Source organism: Aristolochia californica, unplaced genomic scaffold, assembly GCF_029961685.1.
Source record: "Aristolochia californica isolate CCGP_79_NKW_82.1479 unplaced genomic scaffold, dmAriCali1.0.hap1 SCAF_11, whole genome shotgun sequence".
In the NCBI taxonomy this organism is placed as follows: Eukaryota; Viridiplantae; Streptophyta; class Magnoliopsida; order Piperales; family Aristolochiaceae; genus Aristolochia; species Aristolochia californica.
In genome coordinates, this window is record NW_027181782.1 from 3,866,147 (window position 1) to 3,886,017 (window position 19,871).

Below are 19,871 nucleotides of genomic sequence, written 5' to 3' on the forward strand. Positions count from 1 at the left end.
ATTTTGAAGAATATACAAGAAATTTGAAGTGCACAAGATAAATTTTGATAATTCGTTTACAAGTGATAAACTTGCTCCCGTTCAGCGAGACTGGGTATGCAATTAGCCTTAGCCTCATTTGTAAGACCATGGAGGAATTTATAGATTTCCAAAGGGTGTGGGCACTAATGACTATTCATAGGGATACATCTCTTTAGAAGAGATACGTCCTCTAAGGAGAGATACATCCCCTCAAGATAGATACATCTCCTTATTCTTAAGGGATGTGTCCATTAAGTCAATACACTCAATTAATCTACCTCTACCGGGGATATGCTGGCCATTATTCTCTGTACTGAATATCCAATGACAAAACATCTAGAAATGGGTCCACGCCTCTAATATCATGGTAATTTTATTTTATAAATAATATATTTAAAATCATAATTCCAAAAAAAACAACCAATTAATTTGCCGACGGAGAAGACTTACCCAAAGTGACCCGTTCGTCTGTGATTGGTCTCTGTTCCTTGTAGTTCATCCGCTTCGCCTGCAGATAGCAGGCAGTAGATATTCGAAAAATTAATAAGAGGACTTTCCAAAGCCATGTCCTTTTGTTCTTCGGCCACTCCGTGCCCATCGCCGCACGCAACCTTCCTTTCTCCTGTTACTGAAACAATAAATCCTTGGAACATAGTTAATTCTTGAGCCATCCTCCCCCACGTAAACTCTGCGGGAAAGAATATTATACAAATAAATACGTCCACCAAACCCCAGAAGATTCACAGGCAAAAGAGTCCTTTTTCTCTCATTCCCCTTTTAAACTCCTTCCTCTCCACGAATCCTCTCCGTCAGTTCCAGTCACGCCCTATTTAGATAGTTTCGTCTTTCTCAGTTTCGTCATCCTTTCCGTTTTTTTCTCTTTCTGTTCGTAGCCTTTCTCTTTCTGTTTTGCGGATGCGGACGGATTAAGGGCGGAGCTTCCAATAACGCCACAGAATTATAACCCGGACTTCTGAGTCTCTCTCTACCCTCTTCATTTCCGATGGAGAGGTCGTCTCTGCTGTGGGTTTTCGTCGTGCTGGCGGTTCTCTGTGTCAGGGAAACGGAGTTCGCTGCGGCTGCCGGAACTGCAGACGGATCGGAAGAGTGGGGATACGTTGAAGTTCGACCGAGTAAGCCTGGATTAATTTTCGTTTCCTTTTATCACTTTCGAATATCTGCGGCGTGTTGATTACCGGGATTTCGATCATGTCTGCTGCTGCATTTTCGATCGCGGAATGCTTTGGAGAGACGTTGGCGTGTCTTGACTTCTCTCCTAAGACGGGACTGATTTTTTTCCAGTATCTGAATAGGCGGTAGCCGAGTGTCGCGAACCAACGGGTTCGCTGGTCGCCATCGCTGGGTTTTTGTGATGATAAGTTTATGATACTGAACCGCTGGTTAGAGTCGGGTTCCGATATTTTTTAACTGACCGAGCCGCCAGTAAACGGGTTTCTTAACGGATACGGTTGGTGTCTAGAAAGATCCGAATAGATCTGATGTTTCTGTTGTATCTGAAATGTAGAGGCCCACATGTTCTGGTGGTTGTATCGGAGCCCACAAAGAGAAGGCTTACCAGCGAGCGAATGGCCCGTAGTACTCTGGCTGCAAGGAGGCCCAGTAAGATTCCTAAGCCTGTCGATCAGTTATATTTTTTTTATTTTTTATTTTGTGGAATCGAATAATCTGGAAATAATGTAGGGAGGTTCAGGAGTGGGGATTGGGAATTTTCAAGAAATAGGACCATTGGACACGGATTTGAAGCCCCGAAATTCGACATGGTTGCAGAAAGCTGATCTGTTGTTTGTGGTAAATTTGATTTCTTCTCTGTTTTTGCTCTATTTCTTGATTTTACATTCGTTAACTAGGGTAAATGATGAGAAAGCTGGAATGTACTCTTAATGTAGGATAATCCGGTGGGAACAGGATTTAGTTATGTGGAGGATGAAAGCTTGGTGGTGAAAACTGATGAAGAAGCAGCAACTGATTTGACTACGTTGCTGACTGAGCTCTTCAATAATAAAGAGAGCCTTCAGAACAGGCGTTTGTTCCTAATAGCTGAGTCGTACGGAGGGAAATATGCTGTGACAACTGGTTTATCGGTTCTAAAAGCTGTTGAGGACGGAAAATTGAAGCTGAAACTTGGAGGTATTTTAGCTTTTTGGATACAGAAATTACATGTTAAATTCTGAATCAGTGCTGTTTATAATATGAGCTAAAAATTTGATAGAAGGGGAGTTTTGAGTAATGATCTGGTTTTCTATAATGATAGGGATTGCGCTGGGAGATAGTTGGATTTCACCAGAGGATTTTGTGGTAATGGTTTTTTGTAGTCCAAAATGTTTCAATTCATGTACCTAGTTTCTAAGATGAGTTTACCTAAGAGTACTACTTCGGAATGCAGTTCTCCTGGGGGCCTCTCCTCAGAGATGTATCCCGACTCGATAGCAATGGACTTGAAAAATCAAACAGGTCTGAGGCTGTTCTATTTCCAATTAATTTTTTTAGTAAAACAATACTTTTTCTTTGGATTATTCATTCTAGGGTTTACAACATATCTATTTCATTGAGCAGTTTGGCTTTGAAGATCAGGCAGCAACTCAAAAATGGCCAGTATGGAGAGGCAACAGATACATGGAGTGACCTCGAGGATGTGATTTTGGGCAGTAGTAACTTTGTGGTAGAGACCCCTGTACTTCATTTTAGTTTTTTTTGAATTTGATGGTAGTGCGGTCCTGAGAGAATATACTTGTTTTTTATGCTGCAGGATTTTTATAATTTTTTGTTGGATTCAGAACGTGACCCACTTTCTTCCACTGCCATGGAGGTGTCAAATTTAGTTGTAATGAGGAAGTACTCAAGGTATCTGAGTTCAAAGGTTTCCTCAGCTGGCGACCTGGGCAGTATCATGAATGGCGTAATTAGGGAGAAGTTAGAGATTATCCCAAAGGATGTAAGGTGTGTCTGTTTTCTCTGTGCAAGATAATTGACCACTTAAAGATTCAATCTTCTGAAGTTTGTGATTGATTACAACGCACAGATGGGGAGGGCAAACGGATCTTGTTTTCACTGGCTTAGAAAATGATTTCATGAAACCAAGAATTAAAGAGGTAAACCTACTATTTTAATAGAGAAAAAAAAAAAAAAAACTCTCTGCTGAGGAGAAGCCCTGTTCCATCTTTAAAAAACATGAGAGGTTACTGACCATTGTTTCCTTTGCAAAGTGGTTTCGTAAGGCTTCTGATTCATTATTTCCTGAGAAGGTTGCTGTGTCTGTTCTATGTATGTGCAGGTTGATGAGCTCTTATCAAAAGGAGTAAATGTGACTATATACAATGGACAGGTAAAAAATTGGATTCTTTTTGGATCCTGCGAGAGTCATTTATCTATTTTATCTGATACAGAAAACGTCATTTATTTGGCTATTTACAGGTTGATGTCATATGTGCAACTAAGGGAACTGAAGCATGGATGGAAAAGCTCAAGTAAAGTTCTGTTCATAATTTTACATGCCATTAGCAACAAACTTTTAACTATGTACTTCAATTTACAAGCCCTCTTCTTTTTCTTTAGGTGGGAAGGGCTACAAAAATTTACAGACTCCAGTCGCACACCTCTCTTTTGTGAGAGTAGAGGAGAAACAAAAGCTTTCAGGAAGTCTTACAGAAACCTTAATTTCTACTGGATTCTCGGTGCAGGGCATTTTGTAAGTAATTTTTCTACTGCTACTGTCGCATTAAAGCTGGCAAGTCGGGCATTCAATGACTTTAAGACTACATTTAGGATTGCCAAAAAGCCAGTGTGTTGATAGCAGCTGGTTTCTTGTCATTGTCGTATCTCATAAATATGGCATAAGAAGTGAACATGAACAAAAAGTACCCAAAAATTCCTAACATTAACTTCATGATCAGGTTCCTGTGGATCAGCCTTGCGTGGCTTTAAAGATGGTGGGTGAAATCACCCAATCTCCTGCTCATTCCAGCCGCAGAGGAAGTAAATACAGGATGTGAAGGTTTGACCAGATTTGGATACGGCATTCTACTGATATAATAAGTTAAAGAGATAAATAAATGTATTAGATTTATAATTTATTTGATTCTTTTGGTTCATTATTGGATAATCAAATTTGAATGTCCAGAAGAGGCAAGATGATGACAAGGTTTAGATGGATGTCTCTCTGTGGATGATACTTCCTAAGTTCTAATGAGTATCGAGAAATCTGTCTTGATTTTGAAAGTGCTGATGTCATATAGAAAGAGTTTGATTTTATATTTTTTCAGTAGTTTTTATCTGAGACAAGTCTATCGAGTTGAGAAAGAATGGAAAATAGTTGGGAAAGGTCGAACTAGTTGTATCTGATAGAGGATAAAAAAAATTCCCATTCGATGTCAGGTGAGGAAAAATGTGGCTGAAGGTGCAAATAAAGAAAAGCCACAAGCAAATCGCAAAATGTATAAAAAAGTGAAGAAATTAAGGGTTTGTTAGTGTCCTTTTAAAGATATGCTAGGTTTTACATGTGGAGATCTATTTTCAGTGAGTATTAGTGTTCTCTCCTTTTCTTGGAAACTAGAAAGACATATCTCCTGGAAGTTTTTATATAAAAATTTCTGAACCAAGGAGAGAATTTTAGTCAAATGAAACTATTTCAATTTGCAATTTCCATATGATTTTCTACCAGTAAAAAAATCTGAAAGATTTGGGAAACCAACTAAAAAACCCCAATCAATGTTGTTGGAAGACATCTCAAAGTGACATTAAGGTTAATACCTTACCCACGTCAAGGAGGTGGCAAATGATGTAATTTAATGGTTTTCTCATAAAGGTGGCAAGGGTGTAATTAAACAAAATAATTGAACCAAGGAGAAATTTTTAGTTGAGAGAGCCACGAATCTCTTGGAAAAAAATCATTTGTGAGTTTTGTTGTTAAAACAAGTAACCCTTACTCATAAGTTAATTGGGCTAGATGGATTGAGTTGTAATGTAAATTCCTTTTAGGTCTAGGTGTTTGTACCTAAAGCTGTTGACCATAAGTCCCAAGGTATTTGGGTAAGTGTTGTAATTGAACCTTTTTGGGTCAAAGTTGGAAATGTCATTTGACAATTAATAGTAGAAGTTTGAATTCCAAGGCAAGGACTCCTTAGGAGTGGACTAACAATTCAAAATAGTGATTGTGAACCACTATAAGAATTCAAGTCTAGAGGATGTGCTGTTGAAATTTTTTAGAGTTGTTTCAAATATTGATAAATCTATTCAATGTTGCCCTAGGTGACATCTCAAGAAGTGGGTGAATTTAGATACAAAATAAAAGTTAAGTTCTTCTATTGATATCAAAAGCAAATAGATAAACAAAATGGAAGCACATGCATTCAACCACAAAGAGGCAAATATTTTTTGTTATCGAAGTTCCCCCAATGGTAATCACAACCAAAGAACCCTTGCTCAAGAAAATTTCACTAATATGCTATATTAGTTGAAATATAAAAAGAGATTTTGGCTCTCTTAAAGCCAAATGTAATACCCAATAACACAATTTAATCTCTCCCTAAGGGTTCAATACAAACTAGGTTTTGACTCTAATAAGACCCTCCCTTTCTAGATTCTAGGCTCTAGAATAACAAGTTTTTCTAGCTTTAAGGAACTAGATAACCTTTAATAAAATAAAATCAAACTTACAACTTTCTTTTGGAGAGATAGCTATTCTCTTAGTGAATCCAATCTTTCAAATCTTTAAGCACATAAAATGAAGTGTATGGAGTTTGGTGGAACTATGAATGCAAATAATGTGAAGAGAGATTGGAATATTTGGATAATCTGGAGTTTTTCTCTTATTTGAATATGAAAATCAGAATTTGAAACACAAAAAAATGCTTCGGGGGTTTGTATGCCAATATAAGCTCACTTTATTTTTCTCTACGAGTTTGGGGGCTTATTTTTCCCAGCCAAACTAGCCATTTTCTACCCGTTTCAAAAAAATTGCAAAAAGTATTAATCGATCAACAAAAAGATAATGATTGATTAACCATATATAACAACTATATTTTTTAGGTTCTCCAAGCTTGTTGATTGATCAAGCATCAATCAATGAGTTTGCAACCTTTCAAAAAACTTATTGGTAGATTGGCCCATTTAAATTGATCGATCATGCTTTATGAAACTGGTTACATAGTATTTTGTAAAATTGATCATACTACAGATGATGATCGATCATGCTTTTTAAGTTCTACATAGATGATTTACTAGGCCTATATATATTGATCGACCATGCTTTATGCCAGTGTACTATTGTATAATTCCACTCTTCCACTAATGTGGGGAGAGTAAGTTTCAGTAACTTATATATGATTTCACTTGCTTCTTTTTGTTACCCAATTTTTCATGATAATTTATTTAAATTTAAATTATATATAATCACTCTTATAATTTACATTGTTAAAATTTAATGGTTTCCATATCAGGTCCTCATTGGATATCCAATAACAATCATCAAGTGTAATAGATATCGAATACAAATCCTCTAAAAGATCCAATAGCTTATTGGATGCTTATTAGATATTTAATAAGGCAAATAAGGATTTGATTTTGATTTAAGACTTAGATAATCAAAATCATTGACACCCCTAGCCACAAAACATAATGACTGCTGATTTGCTATATGAAACCAACAGTCGACCCAGAATATGTTTGTATATTTTCTAAAGAAAGTAGATCACTTTAGAATTCAAATTCACTCTTCCTTCCCCTTTTTCCAAGTGATCTTCTTCTTAAGTGCTCTGATCCTCAGTCCATGATATAAAAAATAAAAATAAAAAGCTTGGGAGGTCAACGTTCCAAATAAAAAAATTCGCAGGAAACACAGTTAAGAGGTTAAAGGAAGATCAGCATTGTTGCACACTCGTTTAGTAAATTACTGTGATCTTGATATACACAAATGTGCCCTGCGTAAAATATCATTTACAGCAGAAAAAAACAAATACAGCCGGAAATGATGCCAATGAAAATAATAACCGATATACAACTTTTATTTTTCTGCTGTCTACTATACAACTAATTAGGGGAAAGTTTATCTTTAGAATAAGAAAAGCTGGATGCATTTTTATCACGAAATACTGACCCACGAACAGTATACTTTTACATGTTGCCAGTTTCAATCCTTTCCAGCACTTCCAACCTTGTCTTTCTTTTCCAACTTTTCATTGCAGCAACAAGATTAACCAGCCCAATTATTTGATTTTTGGTATATTCCTGCAGAGAGATGTTATTGGGAGCTCAGTAGTACTCCAGATTACATGCCACCTAGAAGTAGAACTTAAAAGAAAAGAGCATCATGCTCATCCAAAACCAAAAGTGGACAGCTAATATCCTCCCTGTACTACTGTTTTTACAAAAACACAGTAGCTGTGAAGCAGATTATTTTTCTTACCGGGTGAGAGCGCGCCCAATACACGTACTCTGTTTCTGGAAGATAGTATGCCTGATACAAGCAAAAAAAGGAAGGCATTCAGGTTTGTATCTTTAAATTACAGGACAATATATCATACTAAACTTCTTAGGGCATATTCGGAGAAAGTTGGTAGTGATCCATGAATAGTTTAGGTAACAAGATCTTCATCGATGCTCCATTAGTTGGCAGTACTACCTCCCCACAACTCTCTTCGACAGTGAACTACAAATAGGGCCATTAGAATATGCTCAGACCATTTTATACGGCTCTCTCTTAACTTCAAATCCATGGATGCAACTACTAATGCTCTTTTATTGTGTTCACGTCTAATTGTGAATTGTACTTCTGCCATGCATCCATCTAAATGCAATAAAATTAAAAGGAAACGTTTATATACAAACTGTTAAAATACCAGTTCAGGGGTATTTTGGTTATTTTTTATATTATGTTTTATCTTAGCTTATGTCTGTTAGCTAGGTAATATCTTCATATTCTTATGTTTCAAATTTCATTAAAAACATAGGTGTATTATAGGAGTTATGTCAGTGTTTGTAAATAAGGGCATTTTTGTCTTTTATGTAATTATTCACTTAAACCCCAAATAAAAGAGAGGAGCTCGTGCTTTTCTGGCATGAAACTCCAACGCTGCCAAGGTTGCTTCCTTTCTCTTCTCTTTTTCCACTTCTCCCTCTCTTTTTTCTTCCTCAAATCACTTCTTTCACACAGTATCAGAGCAGTAATGTCAATCTTGAGCAGATGTCTTCAATTTTGTGGCTTCTTTCTACTTCTTCAGCAACTGCATTGAATGTTCTTCCAAGAAATTTAGACTGGTAGGATAAAAACTCAATTTTTCCTTTTTTTGCCTGCCATAACTTATTGGTTAATGGACACTACTCTTAACCGAATGCCTATTGGGATTTATAGCCTTTTTTTTTTTTTTTGATAAAGATGTATTTATATATATAAACAAGAAAAATTACAAAGCAAGAGGAAGCAGATCCCTCACAACCAGAGATTACAGGGACGCTCCCTACTTGGCTAACACATCTGCAGCCGAATTTGCAGATCTCAAAATGTGAGACGAAATACAAGAGTGAAATGAGGTAATATCTAAAATCTCCCGAAAGATGTCCCAATGGCGCCACGGTGAAGGAGAAGCACGTTCACACCATCCAATGACAACCTTCGAGTCTCCTTCAATGTGAATGGGACCACTGCAGTTGCCTCTGAAAATGCGAAGCCCATTGAGTAGGCCATAGAGCTCAGCCGATGTAGAATAAAAAATGTCTAACAAACCGGCATAAGAGAAACATTGATTGCCAGATGGATCCGAAATAACTCCCCCAAAACCAGCAATCCCTGGATTGCCGAGAGAAGAGCCATCAAAATTCAACTTGAGGTATCGAGCTTCCGGGGGGTCCACTTTTGCATTGCTAGAGCCTTGATCCCAAAGTGCATCTTTGCCAAAATATTCCAATTTTCACGGATAGAGGTTCCTTTGAAGGAGGAAAAAACCTTCTTAGTTATAAGCCAAGAGGGTATTTTCCCCAACACCTTATCCGCCACTCTTACTTCCGATTCACTTTTAGCATCGAACCGCCTTCGGTTGTGTTCATTCCATAGCCCCCATGGTATGAAACTGGCACAGGTGGATATCATCACTTTTCCGAGACTAGGGAGGGGGAGGCCAACGATCGACTTGCTGAAGGAGATCAAATCAGCTGATATACAGAATTGCAACCCCATCTTGCCTAGAACAGAGGTCCACACATACCATGCAAAGGAGCAATGTAGAAGAATATGACTGACAGTTTCTACTTCAGTGCTGCAAAGAGGACAGAGGGGGTCGATAGCTGGGTGGCCCCTTCTACTAAGCACATCACTCGTGAGAATCTTACTTAGGCAAGCGCTCCACATGAAGAATTTTATCTTTGGAGGTGCGCAAAGACGCCATACAAAGTGAATATCATGCTCCCTTTGCGTCAAATCCCGGCCATTAATGTAACTGTATGCAGATGAAATTGAAAATTTGCCGCTTTTGTCAAGCCACCAAATAAGCTTGTCTGCGTCGAAAGGTCTCATTCTGACAGAATTCAAAGAGTCCAATAAACTACTCGCTTCCAAGGCCTCTGAGTCTGACAGGCCCCTTTGAGGGTGTAGGTTCAGCCCCCCCCTCAAAAGCATCAGCAACTGACATCCTTCTGTGTAGAAAAGAATAGATTCTTGAAGGAATTCGGCAATGGCTCTTGCCCTGTCCACAAATCATCCCAAAATTTAAGCGACCGACCATTTCCGACATAGAATCGAATTGCTAAGGAAAATTTCTGGAGCAATGGGAACAGTGATCTCCATATTGAGGGCAGTCCTCTCTGATTTCCACCAGACATCCACCATGGAGAGCTCCAACCTAGCTTGGCACGAACCATATCCTTCCATAGATTAGAAGAATTAGTGTTGAACTTCCATAAACGTTTAAAGAGCAAAGCTTGGTTCGTTTCTTTTGTTTTCCGAATACCCAATCTCTTTGGTAGACAAACTTCATCCCATCTGACCAGGTGATATTTAAAAGTATTACTTGATCCCCTCCAAAGAAACCTTCTTTTCATCTTATCCATGGCTTTACATACAAAAGAGGGGCAAGGCATAAAGGACAAAGCATATCCTTCCATAGATTAGAAGAATTAGTGTTGAACTTCCATAAACGTTTAAAGAGCAAAGCTTGGGTTCGTTTCTTTTGTTTTCCGAATACCCAATCTCTTTGGTAGACAAACTTCATCCCATCTGACCAGGTGATATTTAAAAGTATTACTTGATCCCCTCCAAAGAAACCTTCTTTTCATCTTATCCATGGCTTTACATACAGAAGAGGGGCAAGGCATAAAGGACAAAGCATAGTTTGGGATGCCCGCAATACAAGATTTAAGGAAGATTAGCCTACCAACTTTACTGAGGAGACGCCCCTTCCAAGTTGCTAAACGGGACTCCATTTTTTCGACCACCGGGTACCATAGACTTTGGGATATACGCCCATTGAAGAGAGGGAGGCCAAGGTACGCTACTGGGAGACTAGTAGTTGAACAACCAAATAAATTTGCCATATCTGCAAGAAGCTCAGGGCCAACATTGAATCCGATGAGGGAGGTTTTTCCCCAATTAATTTTCTGCCCAGATGTTAATTCAAAAAGACCCAAAACTACTTTGATCTTTCTGGCTCCATCTATAGTTCCGATTCCAAAAAACTGCCCGCTCAATTTCTTCATAAGAGAAGGGGGACTCAATCAGTGAAGCGGCTGCTAGAGAGATTCGAGAGAAGTTTATGTGTTGAAACTTCGGTCAATTAGGGCACTCCTCCGAATATAGATCTGTAAAGAACTTAATCAACTCATTAGTAATCGAGGTCTGACATGACGTTACCACATTATTGATGCATAATGAGGTAATTCGGTTGGATCTCCTCTTTGCCGAGGCAACAGTGTGAAAAAATTTAATGTTTGCATCCCCCTCCTTCAGCCATTTGAATCTGGCTCTTTGCTTCCAACGGATCTTTTCTTGATGCAAAATGGTATTGAGCTTAGAATTTAGAGAAATTCTGGAAGAAAACTCGACAGAAGTTAGGTACCTTTGTTCCTTCACCAGGTCCAGGGCCACGATCTAAGAGAGTAGGGAGGCCTTCTCGTTACCCAAAGAAGCATGATGACTAGAAGCCCACTCCTTTATTTTTCCTTTTATGAATCTCAGCCTTAGGGGGAAGGCCCACACCCTTCTACCAATGCTAGACCCTTCAGCCCACCAACCATCAATAAGAGCTTCAAAATTATCCTTCATCAACCATGAGTTTTCGAAACGAAAAGGAGAGTGCTCCCATTTTTCAAAAACTGTGGTCAACATGATAGGCCAATGATCAGACCCTACCTTATTGAGAACTCATCCAGTAACATTCCCAAATTCCCAAACAGCAGCATCCAATCATGACATGCCAGGAAACGATCCAATTTTGATAGGATAAGTTGCTACTGGCCGTTTGTCCAAGTGTAGTTCTTTCCAGAGAGAGGAATCTCTTCCAAACCACATCCGCTAATGAAGTCCGATAAGCCTCGCATTGAGGCAGAAATTCTGGTTGATGGAGGCTTTTTCTCATGATAGTATCTGATTGCATTGAAATTCCCCACAAATATCCATGGGAGGGTCCAATTCTGTTGAAGCGCACTGAGCTCATCCCAAAATAGGCTTCGCTCCCTATACCTGTTCAGACCATACACGCCGCCTACACACCAGATTCTGCCGAAGGAGAGATCTTTAATTTGGATACCCAAGGAGAAACGACCATCAATGACATTAAGAGAATTGAATTTCGCCATGTCCAAAGCTACAAAGATCCCTCCAGAGTGGTCAATAGCATTTACCACCACCCACTTAATTGAGGGGCACGACCAGATCTCCTTGGCAATGACATCTGTCATCTCTTGACATTTTGTTTCTTGGAAGATAATCATAGATGGCTTGAATTGGGAGAGAAAGTTTGGACCTGCCTATTAGTTTATGAAAAGGTAAACGATCTTGTACTTCTCATCTGTTATCCAAATATGTCTTCTTCATTTTTTGTCCCCATCCTTCAAGTCCTTTGTTATGTCATTGTCTACTTCCCATATACCTCGTTCAATGCAAGAAGCCTTGTGCTCTCTAGAATGGAAACAAGCTATGGATGATGAGTGAGTGCTTTGGTGTCTCAGGGAACATGGCGTTTATGTGATCCACCTGCAGGAGCAACTATTGTGGGTGTCGTTAGGTTTATACTATTAAATATAATGTTGATGGCTATATTGAAAGGTACAAAGCTCGGCTGGTAGCGAAGGGGTATACGCCAACTTTTGGAGTTGATGTCTTTTAAATATTTTTTCCTTTGGCCTGACTTACTTCGGTACATATCTTAATATTTGTGGTTGTTAATAAGGGTTGGCCTCTCTTTCAGCTCGATGTGAAGAATGTCTTTCTATATGGTGATCTACATGAGGAAGTGTTTATGGAGCAACCTCCAGGGTATGTTGCTTAGGGGGCGACAAGAAAGGTGTGTAAGTTGCAGAAAGCTATTTATGAACTTAAACAGAGTCCACATGCCTGGTTTGAAAAGTTTAGTGATGTGGTACTACAGTTTGGGTTCTATAGGAGCCATTGTGGTCATTCTATGTTCCTACTTAAAAGGAAGACTGGTATGGTGGTTTTGGTTGTCTATGTAGATGATATTGTGTTATTTGGAGATGATCTTGATGGTATTACAAAAGTTAAACAATATTTGGCCACACATTTTCAGACAAAGGATTTGAGCTTTCTCAAGTATTTCCTTGGCATTGAAGTTGCTCATAGCAAACGAGATATTGTTTTTTCTCAAGAGAAAATATATATTGGATATGTTACAGAAGTATGGTTTATTAGGTGATAAACCCATAGACAGCCACATGGAAGTTAATCATAATCTATATGACACCTAGGGTCCTACACTCGAGGATAAAACTCAAAACTGAAGGTTAGTAGGTTAATTGATCTATGCTACAATTACTAGGCCGGATATCTCATTTGTTGTGGGAGTCGTGAGCCAATTCATGGAAAACCCTCAGAAAACCCTCAGAAAGGTGCACCTGGAAAAGGTCTTCTGTATACTCAGAATGAAAAAGTTGATGTACTTGGGTATCCTGATGCCAATTATGTTGGGTGTAAGATAGATAGACGTTCAAAGTCAAGCTACTGTTGTTTTGTTGGAGGTAACCTGGTAAGCTGGAAAAATAAGAAACAGACAATTGTGGCTACATCCAAAGCAGAGGCCGAGTATCGAGCAATAGCTCATACAGGTAGTGAGCTTATTATTAAGTCTATGCTTCTTGAGTTTGGTTTTACGTTACTTGACCATATGGTTATGAATTTTGATAACCAGTCAACCATTTTTATTGCCAGCAACCCTGTATTCCATGAAAGAACGAAACATATAGAGGTTGACTGCCACTTTATTAGAAACACAGTTATGCAAGGGAAGGTGGTAACTCATTATGTAAAGCCTTCAAATCAGTTGGGAGATATATTTACCAAACAAGATGTTAATATGTATCCATTAGTGACAAGTTGGGATTGTTTGATATCTACTCTCCAGCTTGAGGGGGAGTGTTAAAATACAAATCCAGGGGTATTTTGGTCATTTCTCATATTTCCACATTACATTTTTTCTCTTAGTATGGCTATTAGATAGAGAATGTCTTATTTTATCTCTTGTTAAATTTTCATTCAATTTAGACATGTATTTTAGGAGATATGTAATTTTGAGTATTGAGGGGCATTTTTGTTCTTTTGTAAATTTTCACTTAAACCCTAGACTATAAAGAAGCTGGAAGGCCTTTCTGGCTTGGATTTCAAGGCAACAAAGCTGCTCCTCCTCCATAACTCATTTTCCTCTTCTATTTTCTCCCCAAATCACAAATTTTTCAAATAGTAACAAATATTTCATTCAAAGTTTTTGCATAAACCTCACATGACATATCAGATAGGGATTGTCAGGTACAACTCTACATAAAGGAAGAGTAGCAAAGAGTGGCAAACTAAACACACACAAAAATACAGAATTGCATGTCAAATTTAGTGCTAGTTAATAGTACAGCAAGATAACATTTTTCCCATGCTAGCTCACAAAATCAATCAAAAACACTCTGAGAAGTGATAATAGTGTAGATAAAACCTTTAACTATCAAAGATGCCCATGCCAGAGAAGTTACAGCTAAAAGTCATTTACCTTGACAAAAGTGTCCACTACTTGCATCTTTGGCTTCACATTTATTGAAACAAAATGCTGTAGTCCATTAATTAAGACCTGATAGAAATGCAGATAAGATTTTTCTTACAGAGGTCCAAAATGCTAGAAACATATACTTAACAGTAGCAAGTTGTTAGCTATTTTTCAAAGAGAACCTGAAGATCTAGGGACATCAGAGCTCGTCCCTCATCTGTGCACCTCTTCACACGTGACAAGCCTTCGACCAGAACTTCTGCAACATTTTCGAGTCCATATTCTATGAGGAGGTCTTGTACCTAATTGGACAAAGGAAAAATAGCCATTATAAAACCCCATTAGTGCCCTGGTTGGAAATGTATATTCTAGGTAAGCTAGAAAAACTTTCCATGTTATTACTTTTGTTGAATTTCTGGAGAAGAAGATAATTCATTAATTGTTATAATTGAATACACTAGTTTCTATTTATAATAAGACAGAATACATAGAATCTGAGTTTTTTTTTTTTTGAAATGATGTTAGAGTTATATTAATAGGCTCGGAAGAGCAAGATTACAAGGAGGGGAAACTGTCCCAAACATTAAGAGATTGCTGGGACGTTCCAAATTTAGCTAACCTATCAGCCAAGGAGTTGGCTGATCTAAGAATGTGATTCCATGTACAATAAATTGTGGACACAATGTCAGCAATACAAGAAATGATGGTCATTGGCGCCAAGTGGAGAGCTTGAGCTGGAGGACCAACTGATGACGACTTTGGAATGCCCTTCAATTAGCAGTTTCCCGTGGAGTCGGTCTTTGAAAATTTCAGCCCATAGTGGAGGGCACTCACTTCAACAATGTTGGAGTCGGCGATACCAACTGGCCCTGCATATGAGAGAAAGATCTCTCCACTGCAATCCCTGAAGACTCCTCGCGCACCCGCCGGCCCGAGACATTCCAAAGCACTTTCATTGAAATTTACCTTGATGCAGTCGCTAGGGGGAGGTTCCCAAACTGCCATGGCTGGCATCTTCTGGGACCCGCCATATGAGCCAGCAGACTACAATTCCCACGAAGAGACATACCTGCCAGAGAGAAAAATTCCTTCCTAGTGTGCAACCAACTAGAAATCATACCCACTGCGCAAGAGGCGGTGCTGGATTTGGAGTTGAATCTCCGGTTGTTGCGCTCAAGCCACAGGCACCACAGAATGTGAGCTAGGCAAGCTGAGAGGAGCAACTTGCCAATTCTAGGCAGGTGAGTTCTCAGCACCATCTGGCAAGTGTCGAATAAGTCCTGATGAAGCCCCACTTGAATACCAACTTTCTGGAAGATCACCATCTAGACTTGCCAAGAGAAACCGCAGTGAAGAAGAACATGTTGAACATGCCACAGAGAAGGCAAGTGCGATTAGGAGTTGTAAAGCCTCTCTTATGGAGGTTGTTTGTAGTGAGGATCTGCTCTCTAATGGTTGTCCATATGAAGAATTTTATCATGCTAGGCACATAGAGCTTCCAAGAAAGATTTGCCTTGTGCTCAGGCAGGCCGGGATCATCCTCTCTGATGTGAGAATAAGCTGAGGCCACTGATATTGTTGGTTCTAGGCTTCCATATCAATTTATCAGGCATATGCTCTTGGATAGTGATGTTGTTGAGACTGGATAGAAGAGAGCAAAAATCTAGAGTTTCCTCATCATTCAATCCCCGAAGGAATAGAAGACTTCATGACTAATTGCTCCATGTGTCAAACACCGAGCAAGTAACGTCCATAGTGATCCTGGATAGCCCCGGGTAGTCCTCCGAGAGGGGGCGGGGGCTGAACCACTCATCTAACCAAAAGAGGAGAATCCTCCCATTCCCTAGATAAAAGGAGGTCGCAGCCTTGAAGGTGGGAAGCAGCTTGTATACGGATTTCCAAATCGGAGATAAGTGGCAAGGAGCTCCGCCCTCTCTCCACCAGTGGTCGGGAAACTGAAGATAGAACCTCACCATATTCCTCCACAAATTGTTGTGCTTGGAATTGAGATTCCAAATCCACTTAAGCAGGAGGGCATTATTCATATCCTTCGTAAGCCGGATGCCTAAACCACCCCTGGTCTGAGGTAGACAAATCTCCTTCCAACTAACCAGATGATATCTGAAAGTGTCTTCGGAGCCTCTCCAGAGAAAGCGCCGGTGAATGGCATCAATCTTGGAGCAAACCGAAGCCGGACACTGCATGAAGGATAAGAGGTAATTTGGCCAGCACCGCCAAGCATGACTTTAGCAAGGTAAGTCGACCCGCTGAGGATAGAAGTGTGCCCCACTAAGCGACCAACCTCTTCTCGAACTTCTCAATGAGGGGAGGGACCAAAGCACCCCCGTAGGCTGAGAGTCAAAGGGGGGAAGACCCAAATATGTAGCTGGCATGTTCTCTATCACACACCCCAAGTAACCAGCCATACCTCAAAGCATTGTGCCATCTACGTGGTATCCAAGAAGGGTGGTTTTCTTCCAATTAATACTCTGCCAAGAAATCAACTGGAATAAGCCAAGGACTCAACTTTTTAATCTGATCCATGGTGCCCACACCAAAGCAAATGGTGTCATCTGCAAACTGGAGGATCGGAATATCAATAGCCTCGGAATCAATCGTAGGGAGGAGTCACCCTAAATCTTTGGCCGAGTAAATCAAGGAGGAAAGGTACTTTGCTACCACATTGAAGAACAAGGGGGATAGGGGGTCTCCCTGATGGATACCAAGGGATCCCCAAAATACCCACATACTGTCCCATTAAGAAGAACTGAGTATGATAGAAGATTTGTGAGAGGGCTGATCTGAAAATTTGAAAAAAGGGGAAAGGAAGTAGAGGATGAAGCCACATTGGAGTTCAGTAAGGCACAATGGGAGAGGAATTCTGACGGAGGGGTACATGAAAAGGAAAGTTTTTTTACGAGCTTTGAAAAAATGTTGTGGATAAATGTGTATCTTCAACATTGGGGTTCAGGAAGGGAGGGGTGGATGGGAGGTCTGACATGGCTCTTGCTTTATCCCTCTAAAAATTGGTGTTTAAATTTGAATTTGAAACTACCGAGGGCATAGTCTCGATAGTCGGGTCTGGGACAGAAGGGGCGTACCTTGAAAACTCGCATGTGAATTCGAATTTGAATTTGAAGCAGATTCCAAGTCAGAACTCGGTAATGAAGTTGACTCGTCCGAGTTTGAGTCACCTTGCTGAGTTGACTGTGTGTTGACATAGTATGGAGACTAGTCCTTGAACTCGGAAAAGGAGCATCCCTTCCGGCGTCGGCGGTTCTCCGGCGGACACAAAATACTAAGCTCCCCGAAGGAAGCCTCAATCCAAACAAAATCCTCCCCAGTGACGATTACACGCATTCCCCTCTGGATGATTTTTATCTCCAATATCCCCTTCTTACTGAAAACAAAGAGGGAGAAAGAGATATCTCTAACCCATATTTCACGGAGTCTTAGAGTTGTAGTCGTTTCACCCTCCTTGAGACATCGGAGGAAATCCGAAGCCGCCACCATTGGAACCAAGATGAAGGATCTTTTCATCCCATTTTTGAGGGTTAGACGAAATACCTTTTCGATTTGGTCTGGCTTTAGTTCCTGCGATATCTCTGAATCATCGCATATCCACGATGATTCCAAAACCTTCCTTTTTCCTTTTTTCTCCGAATTTCTGCTTCTTGCCTTCATCCAAGGCCCATTGTCATCCTTCACTAGAGAAAAGTTGTCGTCGTCGTGCCTTTGAAGTAGAGCCGTGGCAGCTCACCGGCAAAGGATCTGGATTGGATGGGTTTAGGGGTAGACACCGAGAGTGGCACTTCCCTTTTGAGTGTTGGTGGGGGTTTCTCCAGCCGAGGGCTTTGAAACGGCAACTCCAGAGGTTAAAGGAAACCCGAAAAGGTCTCTTCCCTCACGACCCCCATGCATTTCCTCCTATGTGGGTTTCTCTATCTGCGACAACTGGAGCACAATGGCAAAAATAAGGTTTGCATCTAGGGCCCCAGTTATGCAAGAATGGACCCCCCCAGAGCATGGTTTCCTAAAGTTGAATTTTGACAATTTCTCTCTTGGCAATCCCGAGATAGCTAGCTTTGGGGGAGTTATCTCGGATCCCTCTGAAACCCAGCGCTTCTCATATGCTGGCCTGTTAGGCATTGCTGATTCAACGTCGGCTGAGCTCCAAGGCCTCCTCATTGGGCTTTGCGTTTTCAGAGACAATTGTAGGGGCCCTCTTCACATTAAAGGAGACTCAAAGGTGGTAATTGGTTGGTGCGAGTATGCATCATCTCCCCCGTGGCGCCATTGGAACTCTTTTAGGGAGATTCTTGAAATTGTTTCTCAATTTTCTTGTTTTTGGTCTCACATTCCGAGATCAGCAAATGCAGCAGTAGATGTACTTCCCAAGACGGTAGCAACCATTCAATCTCTTGTTGTTAAGGATTTGCTCCTATCTCCTTTTTAATTTTCTCTGTTAATATATACATTTTTTCAAAAAAAAAAATTAAGAAGAACTGAGTAACTGGCTGAAGAGATGCAACTTTGAATCCAGAACCACCACTTTTCGCCGAATCCCATCCTCCCTAGGAGAATATCCAACAGCTTCCAATTAACTCTGTCAAAAGCCTTCTCAAAGTCTAGCTTGAGAATAAACTTGGGGAGCTTCAATGCTTTGAAATGGTGGAGGAGCTCGTGACAAGCCATTGTCGAGTCCAAAATATTCCTCCCTTTGAGGAAAGCACTCTGCCCCTGATGTATGGCCACCAAAAGAACGGCTCCGAGGTGGTTAGCGAGGAGTCGAGCTATCACCTTATAGGTGTTGGTGATGAGATTGATAGGCCGGAAATCCGAAGGAAGCTTTGCCCCATCTTTCTTGGGAATAAGGGCAATGAAGGAAGCTCTAATAGTCTTGTAAGTGATGCCATGATGGTAGAATGAGTAGACCATGTGAGCAATGTCTTCACCAATGAAGGGCCAACAGTGCTGGTAGAATTTTTCATTAAATCCACCCAGGCACGGAGCACGGTCCAAAGCTGCTTTCTCAATTTCTCGACTAGAAAAGGGGAGCTCAATGAGGTTAGCGGCTGCCAAAGGAATAGCCAAAATATCCTCAAATTTGAGTAAAATTTAACTACCCATATCCTAGTTACACGCAAAGTACAACTCTAAAAAGATAAATCTTGGAACAATTAAACAACTCCACTATAAATAGAAGTTTAATACTAAAAGTCTTCTTTGCCTGATGTTTCTTCAACAACTTTCAATAAATTTATAATATAAAATCTTATTAGTACCTTATTAGGTAATTACCTAAAAAAAAATTTTAAGATTTCCTTTGTATTTTTTTTTTTTTTTGATAAAGATTTCCTTTGTAGTTATTGGTATACTAGAAAAATAATGTTGTGTATCTTGTATCACTGATCCACTTAACTTTGGAGTCGGGTAATAAAGGTTATGCCATAAAATTAATTAGACCCTTTATCTTGGAAAAAATCAACTTGAATTAGATAGACCATGTCTTGTTTCAAGTTATGAAACGGAAAGAGTTTCGGATATTTAGGGTCCCAATATAGTGATGTTAACAAGTTAGGTCAGGTCGGGGTTGGGTTTTAGAAAATCCAACTCCCATCCTACCACCCCATTCCTGCTTGA

General features: G+C 39.9%; 2 protein-coding genes across 3 annotated transcripts in view; one reads left to right on the forward strand and one right to left on the reverse strand.

Moving 5' to 3' along the window:
* The first annotated feature begins 933 nt into the window (after positions 1–933).
* LOC137944115 (serine carboxypeptidase-like 51) lies at positions 934–4,489 on the forward strand. Its single transcript, XM_068789649.1, has 13 exons — positions 934–1,154; positions 1,547–1,641; positions 1,723–1,830; positions 1,929–2,169; positions 2,294–2,337; positions 2,426–2,493; positions 2,596–2,701; positions 2,789–2,979; positions 3,062–3,131; positions 3,314–3,364; positions 3,454–3,506; positions 3,595–3,727; positions 3,933–4,489. The coding sequence occupies exons 1-13, from the start codon at positions 1,025–1,027 to the stop codon at positions 4,029–4,031; spliced, it is 1,389 nt and encodes a 462-aa protein (XP_068645750.1). The 5' UTR covers positions 934–1,024; the 3' UTR covers positions 4,032–4,489.
* A 2,424-nt stretch (positions 4,490–6,913) lies between these two features.
* The window catches only part of LOC137944182 (uncharacterized), a 76,428-nt gene continuing 63,470 nt past the window's right edge, over positions 6,914–19,871 (reverse strand). For both annotated transcript variants that reach the window (XM_068789754.1, XM_068789753.1), the window contains exons 23-26: positions 14,411–14,530; positions 14,235–14,312; positions 7,442–7,492; positions 6,914–7,263 (exon numbers count right to left, since the gene is read on the reverse strand). In XM_068789754.1, coding sequence (XP_068645855.1) covers positions 7,150–7,263; positions 7,442–7,492; positions 14,235–14,312; positions 14,411–14,530 — 363 coding nt within the window. In that variant the 3' untranslated portion in view covers positions 6,914–7,149. The remainder of the gene's footprint in view (positions 7,264–7,441; positions 7,493–14,234; positions 14,313–14,410; positions 14,531–19,871) is intronic.

Bases quoted from the DNA above. Each gene is read 5' to 3' on its own strand.
- LOC137944115 (XM_068789649.1), top strand. From the start codon at position 1,025: ATGGAGAGGTCGTCTCTGCTGTGGGTTTTCGTCGTGCTGGCGGTTCTC. The intron at 2,338-2,425 runs GTAATGGTTTTT...TTCGGAATGCAG, and splicing joins TTTCACCAGAGGATTTTGTG to TTCTCCTGGGGGCCTCTCCT. The intron at 2,702-2,788 runs GTAGAGACCCCT...TTTATGCTGCAG, and splicing joins TGGGCAGTAGTAACTTTGTG to GATTTTTATAATTTTTTGTT.